Source organism: Podarcis filfolensis, assembly GCF_964270895.1.
Source record: "Podarcis filfolensis genome assembly, chromosome: 15".
NCBI lineage: Eukaryota > Metazoa > Chordata > Lepidosauria > Squamata > Lacertidae > Podarcis > Podarcis filfolensis.
In genome coordinates, this window is record NC_139618.1 from 41,141,238 (window position 1) to 41,159,352 (window position 18,115).

At 43.5% G+C, this 18,115-nt stretch overlaps 1 protein-coding gene across 2 annotated transcripts in view; it reads right to left on the reverse strand.

The window, feature by feature from the left end:
- DOCK5 (dedicator of cytokinesis 5) overlaps window positions 1–18,115 on the reverse strand; it is a 145,138-nt gene that overhangs the window by 64,981 nt on the left and 62,042 nt on the right. For both annotated transcript variants that reach the window (XM_083588262.1, XM_083588263.1), the window contains exons 10-21: window positions 15,073–15,202; window positions 12,302–12,374; window positions 10,066–10,208; window positions 9,714–9,839; window positions 8,468–8,592; window positions 7,621–7,719; window positions 6,109–6,181; window positions 4,845–4,948; window positions 4,120–4,306; window positions 3,097–3,194; window positions 1,990–2,079; window positions 894–994 (exon numbers count right to left, since the gene is read on the reverse strand). In XM_083588262.1, the coding sequence (XP_083444388.1) occupies window positions 894–994; window positions 1,990–2,079; window positions 3,097–3,194; window positions 4,120–4,306; window positions 4,845–4,948; window positions 6,109–6,181; window positions 7,621–7,719; window positions 8,468–8,592; window positions 9,714–9,839; window positions 10,066–10,208; window positions 12,302–12,374; window positions 15,073–15,202 (1,349 nt within the window). The remainder of the gene's footprint in view (window positions 1–893; window positions 995–1,989; window positions 2,080–3,096; window positions 3,195–4,119; window positions 4,307–4,844; window positions 4,949–6,108; window positions 6,182–7,620; window positions 7,720–8,467; window positions 8,593–9,713; window positions 9,840–10,065; window positions 10,209–12,301; window positions 12,375–15,072; window positions 15,203–18,115) is intronic.

Here is an 18,115-nt window from a genome sequence, read left to right on the forward strand (position 1 = left end):
CACCCTGGCAGCTGCAGCTCTATAAGAGGAATAGGGGGTCCCGTTAGAACTCTCAGCACCCTAGAACTATACTTCCCAAGATTCTTTGGTGGAAGTTATGGCTGTTTCAAGTGGTATGATACTGATATACATGTACAGTGCAGATGGTGTCATGGATTTCCACCTGCCTCCAGTAGGCTAAATGCAATTATAACACCCACCCCCACTGAATGTACTAACACATGAGGTTGAAATTCATAACACTCTTCTTCCAAATAAAGGCTCACTATGCTGGGTTAGACATTAGGGACTATTTTTAAGCAGAACTCTTGCTACCTTAACGTGTCAAGAGCAGAGAAAAACCACACAACTGGACCAAGTGACAAGCATGTAATACCGTATTTTTCACTCTTATAGGACACACTTTTCCCCCTTCAAAAATGAAGGGGAAATGTGTGTGCGTCCTATGGAGCGAAGACACCATAGCCCCGCAACCTTCTCCCAGCTGGAGACGTGACACACGGCTATGGCAGGAGCCTCTTTAGCCTCGCGCTATCTCTCCAGCTATGAGAGCGTGTGCGGGGCTAAATAAGCCATAGCCCCGCGACCCTCTCCCAGTTGGAGAGGTGACGTGCGACTATGGCAGCAGCCTCTCCACTGCGCGCCTTTCCACTGCTCCCCAGCCTGCTCTTTGGGGCTGGTGGTGGGCTTCCCCCCGCCAGCCCCAAAGAGCAGGTTGAAAGGAACCTGAAGCCTGGAGACCGACCCTTCTCGCTCTCCAGGCTTCCAAGGTAGCCGCCTGAAGGCGACTGAATGCACCTTAAACGGCACCTTGTTTTAGAGGGGGAAAACAAGAGGGGGGAAATTCTGACAAAAATGCACAAGTCCGCAATGTAACAAAAGTGTATACTTACACATAGGCCAAGGTGGCACTGAAGTGTTTGTAAATGTAAGTTTCGAGTACTGGGTTAAAATGCTGGAATTTGATGTCTCCAATCAGTGAAATAATAAATACCTATTTAAAGAGGAAATATGCAAGATGTAAACACCATGACCTGGCTGGACTTTTGTTTTCAGTTTTCAACCATGTTGCGCTTTTGCAGCTAAAGCAGGAAGAACAGGAGGGACTGCCAACCTTCCTAAAAGGAAGGTTTTTAAACACCTGTCAAGGATTCTTTAGCAGTGATTCCTGCACTGCAGTGTGTTAGACTATATTACCCCTGAGGTCCCTTCCAACTCTACAATTCTATATAATTCTATACAATTCTATATAATGGGAGCATTTTAGAACAGGTGATCAATTCTTCTTTTTTCCCAGTCACGATCATGAGGGCTAGGAATCTCCTTTTAAAAAGTATTTAAATCTTAGTAATTCTGTTGGGCATACAGGCTTATGCAATAAACACCAGCTGAAAACAATTTACGGCCCTGAGCTACTGGTCATCTTCCTCATTAATTCTTATAATAAATTCACCCGCTCAGCAACAACTTCCTGAAGCTTGAAACCATAAAAGCTGTCATAAAAGTCTCTCAAATATTTGTTTTAGAAGGAGAAGAGACTCAGGAACCTGAACCCAAATCTAACTGGAAATAAAGGCTGTTCCGTTATGTAAAAAAAAGGGGGGGATCCCTCCCAGCCTTTGGGCCATCCCAGGTGAGCCGAATTTGACAGATGGAAAGCCCTGCCCACTTGTCAATCACCGAATGTTACTATGATGTCAGGTGAAGCTGAGCTTTGAAGCCCTGGTTATTGGGGACTGTCCAAAATGGCCTGGTGGGCTTAAATGGGAAAGGCTGCTGGGCCAAGCCTGGCCTGCAGGCCAGAGACCACCCACACTCTAAAAATAAGCAGCAGCAGCAGCAACTCTCCATTTGCGGGCTGTTGTTTACACATCAGCCTGTCACTGGGAAGAAGCTGTAACCAGCCTGATCTGGAATTGTAACCAGCTTTCTTTTTGGTGACAGAGTTAATGAAGAGCTAAGGAGGGATAAATGGTCAGAACAACTTACTAGTGCATCAAAAACAAGGAAGTCATAGGTTTCATTGTCAGACATCTCCATCATTATGCTGAAAAGTGCATCAAGTGTATCTTGTAAGAACTAGAGATGGAGGAGAAACAGAAATGGGTTGTAATTCATAAGGCTCTTGTGTTACAGCTCCATTCCCTTTTATCTACAGGTCTTTTAGCAACAGAGTTTCTCAAAGTCATACAAATTAGCATGACAGGAAATGGTTCATTGCCAGAGTCCCTCCTTCTGCAAACAGGGAAGGGCACTATTCAAGCATGCTGGAAGAAATGGGCAAATCTAGGGCAAATCTACTGCTGCAGTTTTGAGGCTGGTCCTCAGCATGAAAGTCTACCTCACAATTCTGTATTTCAGCCCTGCAAACAGATATTTTAAAAAATTGAAAAATTCATAGTTGGGCAGTTGAGTATTTGTTTCTCTCAACACTGCACAAAACTGGATGATTTGATTATAAAATTGCAAAAAGACACATAGGCCTCATCTGCACTATGCCTTTAAAGTTCAATTATACCACTTTAAACATCCATACCTACTCCTGCCTGAGAATCCTGCGGACTTGTTATGGTTTCTGAAATTTGTTAGGAAACCCCTATTTTCCTAATAGAGCTACAATTGCCAGAGTTGACTGGGATAAGGGATTGACTGTTAAATCCCTCTGACAGTTGCTACTCTGTGAGTGGAATATGAGTTTTCTAACAATGCCAAACATCCTTAATGAACGACAATTCCCAGGATAGTTTAGTGGACACCAACAGCTGTTAAAGAGGTACTGTAGTGCTTTAAATGTATAGTGCAGATATGGTGATAGATGAAAACAGTATAAAACATAATATGGACACTAACCATGCTAACTGTGCTGCTGCTGTAGCAACACTATGACAGATAATCTGGTGAGTTGCTCACCTCAACTTCTTTGAAATCTTGCCTGATGCTATCTAAGTCAGCTCTTTAAAATTATCAGCTCCCTGATCCAGCACATCAATGAGAACAAAATTTAAGCAGACATTCTATTCCAATGAAACTCTCCGGATGATAAGATAGATGCATGCACAAATTGTTTGCAAGCCTGTACGCTCAATTTTGTTTTACCTTGACGATTTCTCCTCCTTCCACCTCCATCAGCTTCTTCAAGTTGTGTCCTATGTTTTGGGAGTTTGAGCGCCAATTCAGCAACCCCAGTAGGTCAACTGGCAAGGGCAAAATGAGGGTGGGGGAGTAAGATCACTATAAGCAATGCAGCTCATTTCCTTTAGTGGTCACAGTACAAGACAAATATGGAAGCAATGTTTTATTTCTGGCATCAAACGATATGAAAAACAACTTCTCTGCAGTTCTAGAGAACGCAGCACCTTGGCTGCATACTCTTTGGCATCCTGTTTCAACCTTAGTTTGCTCTGTCTGCCTCCCTGCTCATTTGCTGAACTGGCAGCAACCACATGATGGCAGATTTGATCAGCTTTGTTAGAAAGTGCTGGTGGGGAAATTTGAAAATTACAGCACAATTCTACACTTGTTTACACAGAAGTAAGCCCTACCGAGCCAGTTTTCAGCATCCTGTAAATCACAGCTTCAGTTATTTTGAAAAGCAAGTTTCTAATCCTTAAGGGCTGTGAAGATGAGCATGGAAGCAAATGGGCACTGCCAGGCAAAGTCTCAGAAGCCAGTAGGAAGGTCAAGCACATTTCCCAAAATTGGGGAAAATCTTCAGTGCACTGCAAGTGTGTTTTTTTTACTCCTCCCCACAACTGGAAAAAAGCAAAGTAACAGAGCAGAAAGCCAGCATAATTTACACCAGTGTAATTTATGCTTATTCCAAATTCTATTCAGGAGGAATTTGACTTGCACCACCCTCTTCATCTGCTTAAGTTCCACTGGATTGCTAGATCACATGGCTGAGCTGAAAGGGATTTGGAATAGGCGTAAGACTCTCCTGGCGTCCCATCCCCCAGAACATGTGCTGGTGTGAATTACACCAACTTAAGATATGCCAACTGAGCCCGGACTGAGGGGTTTACACTAGCATATCTTAGGTTCAGCTAGACTGAGGAACATAGGCCAGTGTAACCTCGGCTAAGGCAGGAAAGCCTGGATTGTACCAGCAGTCAAACATACCATTCTGTGTCAGCTTTGTGGAGCAGATGAGAGTTGCAATCTGAAAGCTATCCTTGGTACTGTCTTTGGTTGGGGTAAAGTTGGCTACATGATGTTTGGCTGGAAGACCATCTCTGTCCTCCATCTCCACTTTGGTGCCAGGCAGAGTTAGGTAAAACTTAGCATCTTCCATTTTCTTGTTTTCACCCTACGAATAACATAGAATATAACTTCAGACATCTACACTGCTGTAATATTAGCTACAAACCATCCAGATTCTATTCTTTCTTCCTATACATTGGTGAGCTAGTTAGGGCAAGAGAAAACTGGCTGGATTTGAACATCATGCTACACCATAGTTAAGTGTTATAGGAATGATCGTAGCCTCTCCCCACCATAGACTTCCTCTCACCTCTCTCAGCTTAAACCGTAGTTTGTCACGTCCAAACCTATTGCGTCATCTTGATTACTCTTTCCTTGAAACCAGCCATGTTAACAGGGGTCAAAGTTCAGGGTTTAGATGAAATGTTAATCTGTGATTAATCTAAATCAAGCCCTTCCAGTGCCCTCTTCAAATCGACATCTAAGAAGGAAGAAGCTCACGAGTCCAGGGTTCACCACAGCTCATTCTTGTCACACTAAACTATGGGTTAGTGTGTTGTCTGGACAGAGCCACTGTGTCAGGAAGAAATTCTGACAGGTTCACCAATATCACCGAGGTTTAAAAAGGAAAAAGAAAGGAGTACCTTGTAGACTATTAAGTTATGTCTGCCATCCTGCAGAGTGGTACCGTCCGCATTCATCAGCTTCACAAAAGCCATTCCAAAAGCTTTTTCTGATTTATCTCGCGCTGAAGCAGAAGGAAGGAAGGAGAACGTATTGCTTGCTGGTCTCAGTCGAAGTACAACCAGAAGACACTGCAAAGTGCTGGACTGACCTGGGAAACCCAGGCTCAAATCCCCTCAGTCATGAAGCTCACTGGGTGACCTTCCTCTCAGCCTAACCTATTTCACAGGGTTATCGTGGGGATTAAATGGGACCAGTATCTTGAGCTCCTTGGAGAAAAATGTGGTATATCAATGCAGATAGTATAAGGACTTTTCTGTGCAAACCCCCCCAGCTGAATCATGTCAATTCCAATAATAATCATTACAGTAATAACCATCTCAACGTTTATATTGAGTTGAAACAATTAAAATTTCAGCAGTTTTTTCTGGGGCAGCGGAGGATGGCAATTTTTAGGCAATTTTAATGATTTCAAGAGGAGGTGGTAAAATTCACCACCAATATGGGTGAGGGGAAGGATACCTTTAGCAGCAGCAATGATGGCAAAAGTTCCCACCTTGGTGGCCCAGTTACCATTTTCTTCTCCTAAATGCCCCATCATTCAGGGCATATTGGGGAATTACCCCCCAGGAGTGGTGTTTTTTTAAATCCATGAAGTCATCACTGCTTAGGGTGGGCCACCCTGCCATAAACCTGAAAAATTTCACATCTACCCACCCACCCCAGATAAAAGTTATGTTAAATTCTTCCTGATTTAGAAAGGGGAGGCATCAGAAAAAGGCTGATCAGGCCTATTCCACGTGCTGGTTCCCCATTAGAGCGTGCACACTGCAAGCCACTTCTTTCTTTTACACCAACCTCAATGGGTTCAAGGGACATTTTTACCCTTCTGTGTTTAAGAGACAGCAGGGGCACCATGGGGCGGGCAAGGGACCACCAACATTTTCAAGGAGGGGCCAGGCACCCTCAATATTGTGTGGCGATATGTGCACATCACTCGCACCTACCGTGTGACGTGTCCGGGTCACTCGTGCATGCTGCGTGACACGCTCACGTCACACATGCAAGCTGTGTGGCGTGTTGCATGGCCAGCACACATAACGTGAGCACATCGCTGGGCATGCACGTGTGACATGAGCATGTTGCGTAGCGCTGGCCCCCTTAATCGGGGGAGGAAGCCCGCATGCCAGAGAGACAGGCAGCTCTCGTCTCCCAAGTACTCACATTCCTGTGATGATCGGTGACGAAATGTAAACCTTAAGTGGTAGCGGCTGACCTCTTTTATTTCTATGGACACCTGCATGAAAGACAGCTAGTCATAAAATATGCACATCAGAAACCAAGTTTACAGAACAAATATGGGATTCCTCTGTCCATTAAAAGGATTTACTGATTCCACCTGCAAACCTTCCCATTCATTGTGACCCCCACCTTAGGGTATGTGGGAATACCCAACAAGATTGACAGAAGGATTCCATAAAACTAGCAATTTATTGCTGATTGAAACCCTCTACCCATATGTTTTTAAGTAAGATATAATATAGCCTAGTTTACTTGGCCAAACTCACGTCATTAATCACAGTCTCTGTAACGCCATCTAGGATTAGCTTTTTCTTCCATTACAAAACATTTTAGACATCAATGGAAATAAATATGATTTTAAGGGGGGGGGATTGGTCTGTTATTTCCATCTTAAACATAAACACTATGATTTAAAAACACATTATGCAAATTCTAAGTCTTGAAATGTGTATAAAGATTGAGTTTAAGTTTCCTTGGCAAGATGTTTTATTCAACCACGTTCAGAATCTGCATTCTGCTTTTAGTCAAGAATGGACAGCCCAGAGTATTATTTAAGTTCAGTTCCAAGCAAGTTCTAATATGAATTTTAATAATAATAATAATAATAATAATAATAATAATAATAATAATAATGTATTTATACCCCGCCCATCCGATTGGGTCTCCCCATCCACAATTCATTCAATTGAGTTAAAAAGAATCAGAACTCACAGCTTCATATTCAGTCCCATGTATGCCTTGGGTTATATAGCTGCCGCTCTGTGCTGGCCTTATCATGGGGCAGATCACAACAGGTTTTACTTATATGTTGAACACAACATGCCAGCTTTTTAGCTGGTGTGCAAGTGACACCTGCTCTTTAAAAATCTTAACCATTGGGATTTACACACCATATTCCCCACTCTGAAGACAAAATATACAAATGTCACTTTTAGACTTCTTTCATACTTGGGATTTCTAGGTGGTATGGGCAATACCTGCCACAAATCATTGCTGCATTGAGTGCTCCTGTTCTGAGTTCTAGCTGGCCAGCCATTTTCTTTTCTGGGATATGAGGTCACCCTTCTGATGCTGGCCTTGCTGCAGCTCAACTAGGTGGGTCTGAGTCAGGAAAGGCTCTGTGGATTCCAGAGTGCCACACTGGCCATTGTAGCCAATGTGGCACTCCTGCTGGTATATCTGCCTACTCCTAGCCAGGTATGCTGCAGCAATACCAATGTCTTGAGGGTGACTCCTGGCTCTACCCCAGCAACCCAGCATTTACTGCTGCTAAGCTTGTGGCTTCCCAAGCCTGCCCATGCCTTTCTCTTATGACTAGGTGGTGCCAATTTGGCTACCCAAAGGACCACACACAGGGAACTGAGTTCATTTTTAGCAGTGAATTACAAGTTTGCAGCTCAGGGAAAGAACTCTAGCAATAGTACACAATCTCACCTTGACAGTTTCATACCAGCAAGGCTGCTTGACTTGGTAGTAGACAACTGATTTGTATTCAGAGATACCTTCATAACCAGCACCTGGATGGATAGCTTTCTTTGGATGACACGAGAAACAAATTAAAAAGCAGAACCAAATCAAAGAACGTGACAACCTTTGAAGGGAATGACCATTTTTAACCCTGGATATAAAGAAACTCTTCACTACGTGTAGATGATTTGCACAGACAGGTGAAATGCTTCAGGGACAGTGAAGGGTCCTAAACATACCATGAAGAAGTGATGGAAGCCTTGGCACCAGTTTTTTCTGGACTCTTATCTCAAGTGTGTGCTTTGAACTACAACTCCCATAATACCTGGCCATTGTCCATGCTGGTTGGGGCTGGTTTAAGTTGGAGTCCCAGCACCACAAATTTCCCATCCCTGATTCAGTTGACAAGACTCCCCCCTCCATGAATTTGTTTAATCCTTTCTTGTTGTAACCACCACCACATCTCATAGCAGCAAATCCCGTAAGTTAACTATGCACTGTTTGAAACTGTATTTTCAACTGGGGAAAGGCTGTAGCTCAGTAGCAGAGCACCTGCTTTCATGCAGAAGGTCTCAAGTTCAATCACCAGTTAGGACTAGGAGAGACTCTTCTGCCTGGAACCCTGAAGAGTCACTATCAGTCACGGGAGACACTAGTGACATAGATGGACCAATGGCCTAAGGCAGCTTCCTAATAGGCAAACTTTCCACAGGCAAAAGCCTCTCATTTGATCACTCTTCACAGCTGATTAGGGGGAGAAATAGTACAGGTTTTAATAATGATTCTGCCTCCCACCTACCAAGCCCCTTCCTACCTCTAAGAGATTGCCATCTTCATCATGCACAGACATAGTGACCTCGACATTCTTGGGGGTCTTCTTCTTCCCTTTGTCAAATTCCCCATGCATCAGGGTCACATAGATATCATTCCGAACTTCACCTGCAACCACCAAGGCTATAGTAAAGTTTCTTTGTCCAGGTTGGAAGTTAGAACAAAGCCTGATATTTCTGAAATTCAACAGCAAATGATTCTTCTTGTCTGGAGGGCATCTGCTTATGGTTACACTATTAGAAACCAGATAAAATCCCCTGCCCACACATGACCATGTCTATCATGGGCAAGGAACCTCAGGCTTGGAAGCAGAATGCGGCCCTCTAGACCACTCTGTCTGGCCCTCATGCCTCTCTGCAAGACACACCCCTCCCAAGCCCTGCTCTGCACTCTCTGCAAGCATCTTTGCCTGATCGTAATGTGACCTTGAACTCTTATACTATGACCTGTTTGTCCGGATAGAGGCCAGGTGGCTAGGAACCTCTGGGTGGAAGGTATTCTACTGTACAAATGCAAGCGTCACATCCAATGCTGTGCCCACTTTTGGCTCTGACTCACCCATAACTGGCATGTGGCCCCCAGTAGGTTGTCCATGAGGCAATGGGGCCGTTCGGCTGAAAAAGGTTCCCCACCCATGATGGATATAGTACTGTGGAATGTGGGGGGGGGGCAAGAAACTGTCAATTTCTTCCTACCCTCTGTAACCAGTTCTCTTATCCTGTCTGAAGAACAGGCCCTCCAGATATTCATGCAATCATAGACTTGGAGGTCCAATCCCCCTACAATGCAGGAATCACAGCTGAGGAATCCCTGACAGATGGACATCCAACCTTTGCTTAAAAACCTCCTGCCTCCCCCACTTTCTGAGATAGTCCATTCCAGTGTCAAAAAGTTCTTCCTAACGTTTAGCCAGAAAACAGCTGCAATTTCCATCATTATCAAGCAATAGCCATGCTGGTTGGAGCTGATAGGAGTTGGAGTCCAACAACATTTTGTAAAATTTTGAATTTTATAAATTTTGTACACAGTATTGTGTATTTTATTATTGTGAGCCACTTTGAGGCTTTAATAATAACAATAATAATAATAATAATAATAATAATAATAATAATAATAATATCTGGGGGCGCACAGATTCCCTTCCACTGCCATAAGTCAATTGATCCTCTTATTTCATAACTGCTCTGTTTTCTTGGAAGCTATCACCATTAACATGGAACTACACACACCAGGCAATATAATCTCTGGGAATCCCATTTTGCGGGCCACAGCCGTAGATCTGTCAATAAGATGAGAAAAGTCCTTCTGAACCTGAGCTAAATCACCAGGCAGCAGTTTCAGAGAAACCCAGAGGCCTATGGAAGAAAAGAAACATTAACATACAAATACCATTGGGGAAGGTTGCAATCTGAGCAGACTGGATAATGATAATGATAATAATAATAATAATAATAATAATAATAATAATAATACTAATAATAATTACTTTCATTGCATGTGGTGGGAAATAGTAAAAATTATACACAGGTCCCATCCCATTCTTTGTGCTTAAAAAAACCCATTTTCACTTCTTTTGTGTACCTTGCCCTTTGTGATTCACTTCCTTGCCAGCAATGACTTTGTTGAAGACAGACGTGAGAGGCTCATTCTCTCCAATCACATGAGAGGTTATTAAAGGTGCCATGATTAACTGCCGCTGTCTGATGTACGTTTCCATGGCAATCCTGAGAATGGGATGGGAAACAGAAGTTAACTTACAGCTGCTTCCAAGCACCCTCCGTGTTATAAACAAGACAGGACTCTTCGGGGCAGGGAGTTGTTAACGTTTTATTCCTTTGCCACAATAACTTTTGGTAGAATGTTTGGTAGAACATGGCAGGTGTGGGTGTCGCCACCAATGCTCTCACACGCATGCACCCAGCGCCCTCTCATCAGCTGAGGGAGCAGAATGCCACGCCCACCCCACTCATCAAACCCTGGTGGCTCCCAGCACTCTGTCCAACTTTTTCTTTTGGCCTCCACCCTCGAAGTCGGTGGAGTCTATGACAGAGTTGTAGAGTTGTAAGGGACCCTGAGGGCCAGCCAGTGCAACCTGCTGCAGGGCAGGAATCTCAACACATGGTCTCTCATCTAATTTGAAACCATATTGGACCCTGCTTAGCTTTGCAAATGTACTAGCTACTCATGGAGGAGAGGCAGAAAGGTGCTCTTGTGGGGGCTAACCATGCCCTGGGACCTTAGCGCTTTTCCAAATCTATACGCAATGCAAATTCAGTGAAGATCCTTGGCCAAAAGTTAAGAGTCATTAGCAGGGTTTCCTCTTCCTCTCTTCCTTTCAACTGATCTATATGGCAACAGCTGGGACAGGTCCAAAGTCTTTTCAACAGAACTTCAGACTTACACACACAATAAGGTGGCACACACAAAACAGCAGAGGTTTCAGGTGTTGTTGGATTTCAACTCCCATCAGCCCTAGCAGTCAGCACAATCACGGTCAGAACTGGTGGGAGTTAAGAGTCCAACAGCATTTGGAGGGCCAGACGTTCTTCATCCCTGTTTTAAGAGATTGGGACCAGCTATAGAATCATCTCCCTCTTCCCACAAGAGGGTTTTCCCCCTCAGCTTAAAGGTAAAGGTAAAGGTACCCCTGCCCGTACGGGCCAGTCGTGACCAACTCTGGGGTTGCGCGCCCATCTTGCTTAAGAGGCCGGGGGCCAGCGCTGTCCGAGGACACTTCCAGGTCACGTGGCCAGCGTGACGAAGCTGCTCTGGCGAGCCTGCACCAGTGCAGCACACGGAAACGCCGTTTACCTTCCCGCTAGAAAGCGGTACCTATTTGTCTACTTGCACTTAAGGGTGCTTTCGAACTGCTAGGTGGGCAGGAGCTGGGACTGAACGACGGGAGCTCACCCCGCCGCGGGGATTCGAACCGCCGACCATGTGATCGGCAAGTCCTAGGCACTGAGGTTTTACCCACAGCGCCACCCGCGTCCCGTCCCCCTCAGCTTAGCCCACACTTAAATGGTTTTTTGCCTCTGGCTTCTGCCATGTCAACAATGAAACATGTTCTCCACTCAACTTTGATTCATAACTAATACCTTAAACCCAATTTCTTCAAGACTAAGATAGGCTCAGAGTTTTGTCTGTGCTGGACCCCAAAGCTGATGTATTTATCCAGCATGTTTGGCCTATTCTAGGAGAAAACTCTGTTATACACATAAACTAATTGCAACATTTGAGCTATTTTATTCATGATGCTTTACTGTGTTCAACTCTGGAGCAGATAGTAATGATGAAAGCAATAATTATAGTAAGACTGAATATGGTTGAGTGCCTACCTCTTGAAACCACAGCCAGGAAAGCCATTTGTTTGATTAACGATTTCTGAAATACCTTTTACAGTACAAAGAGGGTTGCCAGCCATTTTATTCTATTGAAATGCTAACTTTTAATCAAGGCCATCTATATATAGCTTGTAAGTTAAAATGCAGAAGAAATACACATTTGTAAATGTTAGCAGAAATTCTGCATAAAATGATGCCAACTCTGCCTGTGGATCCTGTGTTCAAAGAAAGTGTACCTGTGCATGCAAACTGCAGGTAAACAAGCATTAAGAGAGAGCTATTGTCTCCTTGCCCTGTTTGTGGGCTTCTCAGGCTGGTCACTGTAGGGAGAGGGATGCAAGACTAGGCGAGCCATTGGTCTGATCCAGCAAAGTATTTATGGTGCCTTTAAATGTGCACAGATCTGCTGAATGCAAACACAAACAATGAATCTCCATAAAATGTTGCTTTCAGAACCTTTTCCCAATACTTACTGCTGAAAGGGAATAAAATGTTGCTTCTCTTCATCATCCACCTTTCCATGGATGATGTCAGTAACGTCCATCACTAGGATAAGACAGAAGTTAACCAATTACATCACCATAATAAAAGGAGCTTCAATGAAGAACTCACTAACTATATAAGATTATTTTATGTCAAGCCATTTAACCAGCTTTTCCCAACCTACTGCCCTCCAGCTGTTTGGGACAATAATTGCCATCAGAATCAGCCAAAATATTGGAGGTGAATAAAAGCAACTTGAATTGGAAAGGCTACAGCAGGCCTGGACCACAAGTAGCCAAATATAATGGGTGACCAGAGTCTACAGAAGTCCACTTTTGTTGCCTGCCTGGGACAGCGAAAGTGATTGTGTGGTGGGTGCTGTCCCATTCCAGGCGAGCCAGAATATGTGGCTCTGGGAGTGACTTCCTGGCTATGGGAAGTTGTTACAAGTTGAGAAGGCATGGAATGGAGCATGCGGGTGTATCTGTAATGAAAGAAGGCGTGCGGGAACTTACCTGTTTATATCGTTTTGATCCTGGCCCTTAAATTATGGAATTCACTCTCACAAGAGGTAGTGATGGCCATCAACGTGGATGGTTTTAGAAGAGGATTAGCAAAATTCATGAAGTTTAAGGTTATAAGTGACTACTAGTGATGATGGCCATGTTCTAACTCAACTATCAGAGGCGGTACAGGTAGTGTTTGACTAAGTTTTACTAAGTCCATTGATTTCAATGATTTTTCTCTGAGCAAAACTTGCTTACCTACCACCTCTGAATATCAGACACTGGGAATCACAAATGGGGAGAGTGCAGTTACACTCAGGTCCTGCTCGTGGGCTTCCCAGAAGCACCTGGTTGGCCACTGTAAGAACAGGAGACTGGAACAGATGCACTTTTGCACCCGATTGTGCTGGGCTTTTATGATGTTCAAAGAAGCTCATCCTTGACACTCACTGGGCGACTATCGGCTCTTTCAACTGACCCTACCTCTCTCACCAGCTATTTGTGAAAGTAAACTGGGAAGGCATCACATACATCAGGTTGAGCTCATTGGCTCTCAGTCCACAGAGAATCAAGCAGGTGCCAATCATCCCTCACTGCCACTCACCAGACTTTTTAAAATCAACTCATTTTTGTTTCTTTAGCTGGGTGCAATGGAGACACCTGAAAGGGATGTGAAATTGTGCTATGACACAGCTGGGAAACCACTGCTTCCTTGCAAGCTGACTGCTTTTGGATTGGAGCCCCAACAGCCGGGAACGGTAAGATACTTCTCTCATTCATTTCTCAACCCATTCATTTAACAAAATGAGGAGCTGGTGTTACTAAGAGTGTTAAAATGCAGAGCAAATATGGCAATAACATTTTTAGTACATCACTTAAACCACAAGCTCACTGAACGTGAAATCTTCTTCAGGTTCTGAGCCAACCATCACAACTTTAAGGAGAGACCATAGCTAGGAACACAGAATGCTGCCTTACACCGAGTCAGACCACTGGTCCATCTAGTTCAGTATTGTCTACACTGACTATCAGCAGCTCTCCAGAGTTTCCAACAGGGATGTTTCTTCACCCCACCTGAATGCTGAACCTGGAACATTTTGCATGCAGTGCACATCAGAGGACCAAATGGTGGTGACACAGAAAGGAGGAGGGGCTACATTAAATGGGCCTGCTTTTTATATGGAAAGCCATTTCTTATGTTTGTAACATTTGTAACTTAAGTGTCATTTTAGCCTACTTTAATATTGCCTCACATCCCCAAGGAATGGAAGGAGATGGGTTCACAAAAAGACTTGAAAAATAGGTGGGCCAAGGGGCCATGGCGGAGAGGACCTGCAGGGAACTGAAAATCCATCCCTGAAATGGCTCAGGTCCTACATGACTTTGGAGATTTCATCATAGGTTGCCCCTGGCTTACCATGTTTTTCTGTATATTCATAAGGACTAGAAATTTGCTTTTGTAATGAACAAGCCACTACAAAAGTGGCTCTGAAAAATATTATACTTCATAATGAGACTTCATGCACATCTACTAATCCCACATATCTGTCCGATAGATACAAGTTCTGCTTACAGCCTATAATAAGGGATGGACAAATCTGTCAAATATTGGTTTCACATTTTCCTAAACTTAAATTCAGTTTGCTTCATTTCCACACAAGCTTTTGATTTTTTTTTGTATGCTTTTGCACACATATTCCTCCCAACATAATTTTTTTGCAAACAATTTCCCCTAACAATTATGTGTGTGCATTCCTTTTGGTACACATTATTTACATTAGAGAACTGCACTACATTATTCAGAGAAGCGCAAATTTCAAAAGATAGCTACACTTCAGTTTGCATATTGTTTCAGGAAGTGTTGATTTAATTTCTCGCACATCCCAACTTCTCATTAGGGACAAAATCAGAATTTGAGCTCAGGCCTTGGACTATTGCCCTACCTGTTTCATCCATTTTTTATAGGACTGCCTTGCAAATCCAGTGGTACTTCAGTTTATGAACTTAATCTGTTCCGGAAGTCCGTTCTTAAACCGAAACCGTTCATAAACCGAGGCACGCTTTCCCTAAGGAGGCCTCCCGCCGCCGGTGCCCTTCCACTGTTTGGATTCCGTTCTTAAACCGAGGTAAAGTTCACAAACTGGGACACAACTTCTAGTTTTGCGGAGTTCGTAAACCGAATTATTCGTAAACAGAACTGTTCTCAAACCAAGGTACCACTGTAAGATCTTTTGCGCTACTATGGGCCACCATACCTGCCACTCCAAAGGGTCTCCGGAGTCCACAGGTGTGTTTCTTGCCCTCTTTGAGCTCCATGTGGCCTACTCTCACAATCTGGCACACCAAGCTGATTCGAGGCCGTATCAGGTCAGAACTGCTGAGGTCCTAAAAGGGCAACAGAAGTCATTACAGAAGGAAAAGACAGTCAAAATCACCTCAGACTAGTTTGTGAGTGAGAGGGCGGAAAGGAACATGGCTTTGTCAGTCAACCATCCAAAATCCCAGAAATAGGGATAGGACTCTCCTCCGGCCACATACCCTCCTGAGCCACACCCCTCAAAAGCCCTGCTTTGCACCTTCCTGGTGTGTTTTTGCTTGCCTGGAATTTGTCTTTTTAAAAACAACAACCACATATTTAATATCAAAACAAATCGTAACAATACATTTCCCACAAAATCAAGAAGTACACTACCACTTTGTCCACTGCCATAATACCACAGAATGATCATTCCAATCCTCCGTCCCCCATCACTGTCGTGTTGGTTCACCAAATACCCTCAGTTGACGCCTAACTAATGATCTGGTTTACTAGACATCTCTGGTAACGCTTTCTGAATACATGGTGCCCAGATATTTGTTAGACCACCTTCTGCCATACCAATCTGCTAATGCACTGAGATTGTTATTGTCTTTGTCTGAAGTGGTCTCTGGAGAGAGAGAGCCTTTTCTGTGGTAGCCCCTGTCCCTTGGAATGCACTCCTCAAGGGGGCCTGCCTACATACTTCATTACTATCATTTAGGCACTAGGGGGGGAATATTTTAAGATTTTAAGAACAGCTAAAGTAAACATCCCTTTGACTCTGGATTTTCACCATCTGTTTAAGTCAGCTGTTGCTGTTTTAGTTTGTCATTCTAATTTGTTGTGTTAGTTTGTAAGCTTTATGGTTGGTTGGTTGGTTGGCTGGTTACTTACAAATTGTACTTTTGTTTCTTACTAGCCATACTGGGGGTGTAGCTCTATGTTGATGGTATGGAATATAAAATACGTAAATAAATAAGTAAAATTTGCACAAATGTACATATGAGAAAAATGCAATGGGAAAAACACATCTTCTTTGTTTTCATATGATGGGCACAGACATTGCAGCCTCCTTGTCTTAGAAGAGGCATCCCTTCTTCTCTCAACCACAGAGGAAGGAATGCTGTCACTGCACATTAACTACTTACATTAAAACTAATTTCCAAAAAGTAAAATTCTGCCATCACTTGAAATTTGGGGGGCTTTCTAAAAAGCTGAAAGTGTTTTAATGGATCCATCTGCAAGAATAAATTGCCACAACACTGCAGCCCTAATGAAAATAAATTGATATAGTGTTATCAGTGTACATGGTACTCTATAGAGTAACAAAACCAAAAAGAAAAGTTAAAAAGCAAGGAAGGAAAGTAATGTTGGTGATACTCAGAATACACCCACCAAAATTAATGGAAATTGGGTGAATTCATTTCAATGGGCTTACTCTGAGTAGAACTTGGGATACAACTTGCAGGTTCTTTTCTCCAAAGTGTTTAAAAACTAAATTCTGACAGTAGGGAGGAAAGGACAGCAAATTCCTACTGGGCTGCACCCTTAGTAAGGTTTTAAGTATTTGATACTACAGCTAGGTCAGTCATGTTCCAAGACTTGCTACACCAGGTAAAAGGATCCTGCAGACACTAACTCCTCCAAGTGAGAGATCAAATCAAAGTGGTTGAGATGAACCCATAACACAACCCTCCACCACTTCCTTGTTCTGCAGAAAACCTCTCTACTACTCGCCAGGAAGCGAGAGCCAATAATTAACCATTCCACCAGTAAATGATGACATCATACTTCCATCTAATGCAAACCTGCCACTGACAGGGAAGTAGAGCAGAGTTATTTCTAGTTTTGAGATTGATGATCCAAGACTGGAAACCAATGCATATAAAATCAGCCTGCATAAAAAACCTCTCACTGTTTAGAGCTTCCGTATTATGTTATAGTCTGGGATTCTGGGCAAGTTGATGGAGAAAAGAAGTTCTGTAAATATGTAAGGTAAAGGTAAAGGGACCCCTGACCGTTAGGTCCAGTCACGGAAGACTCTGGGGTTGCGGCGCTCATCTCGCTTTACTGGCCGAGGGAGCCGGCGTACAGCTTCTGGGTCATGTGGCCAGCATGACTAAGCTGCTTCTGGCAAACCAGAGCAGCGCATGGAAACGCCGTTTACCTTCCCGCCGGAGTGGTACCTATTTATCTACTTGCACTCTGAAATGCTTTCAAACTGCTAGGTTGGCAGGAGCAGGGACCGAGCAACAGGAGCTCACCCCGTCGCAGGGATTCGAACCGCCAACCTTCTGATCGGCAAGCCCTAGGCTCTGTGGTTTAGACCACAGTGCCACCCGTAAGAGCAGCCTCCAAATGCCTCTACAAATACATGCCTGCCTTGCTAGCATAAATCATGCAAGCTGTCTCTTCCCATTGTCATGCCTCTTGACTCCTGACACAGGAAAATAAGCTACAATCCTTATTTCTGATTCTTCAATAAAAACACCACCCCTTTTCAAACTCTTATTTCTGTAGTAGAGGCTAGAAACTTAAACAAAAAGATACAAATACATGGGACGTGAATTCTATATACTGGCCTGGCTCGTACGTAATGCCAAGACAGGCATTATGCCATTAAGCCATGGCTTATTTGGTTGTCCAAACCTGGCTCAGAAGCTTAATCATGGTTTATATTACCATGAACAAACCATGTTTGCAAGCCATGATTTGTTGCTGACTCCACCAAAAGATGGTCACCACAGTTTATCAAAATGCACTCTTTAGGCCTGTCGATGCTTCAGAGATCATAGCATCTTCTACGTTTCCATCACAAAGTTGAAATATGTCCCTTTGTCAATGGAACAGAGAGTGCTGATATGGGACAGGACTGAAATTATGGAATTTGATTCCCAGGAAGATACATCTCTTTTATTATTTTTTCAGGATCCAAGCAGGCATGATTGAATTTCCAATGGTATTTCAGTTGCAATAATTTTGTACTTATTGAAAACATT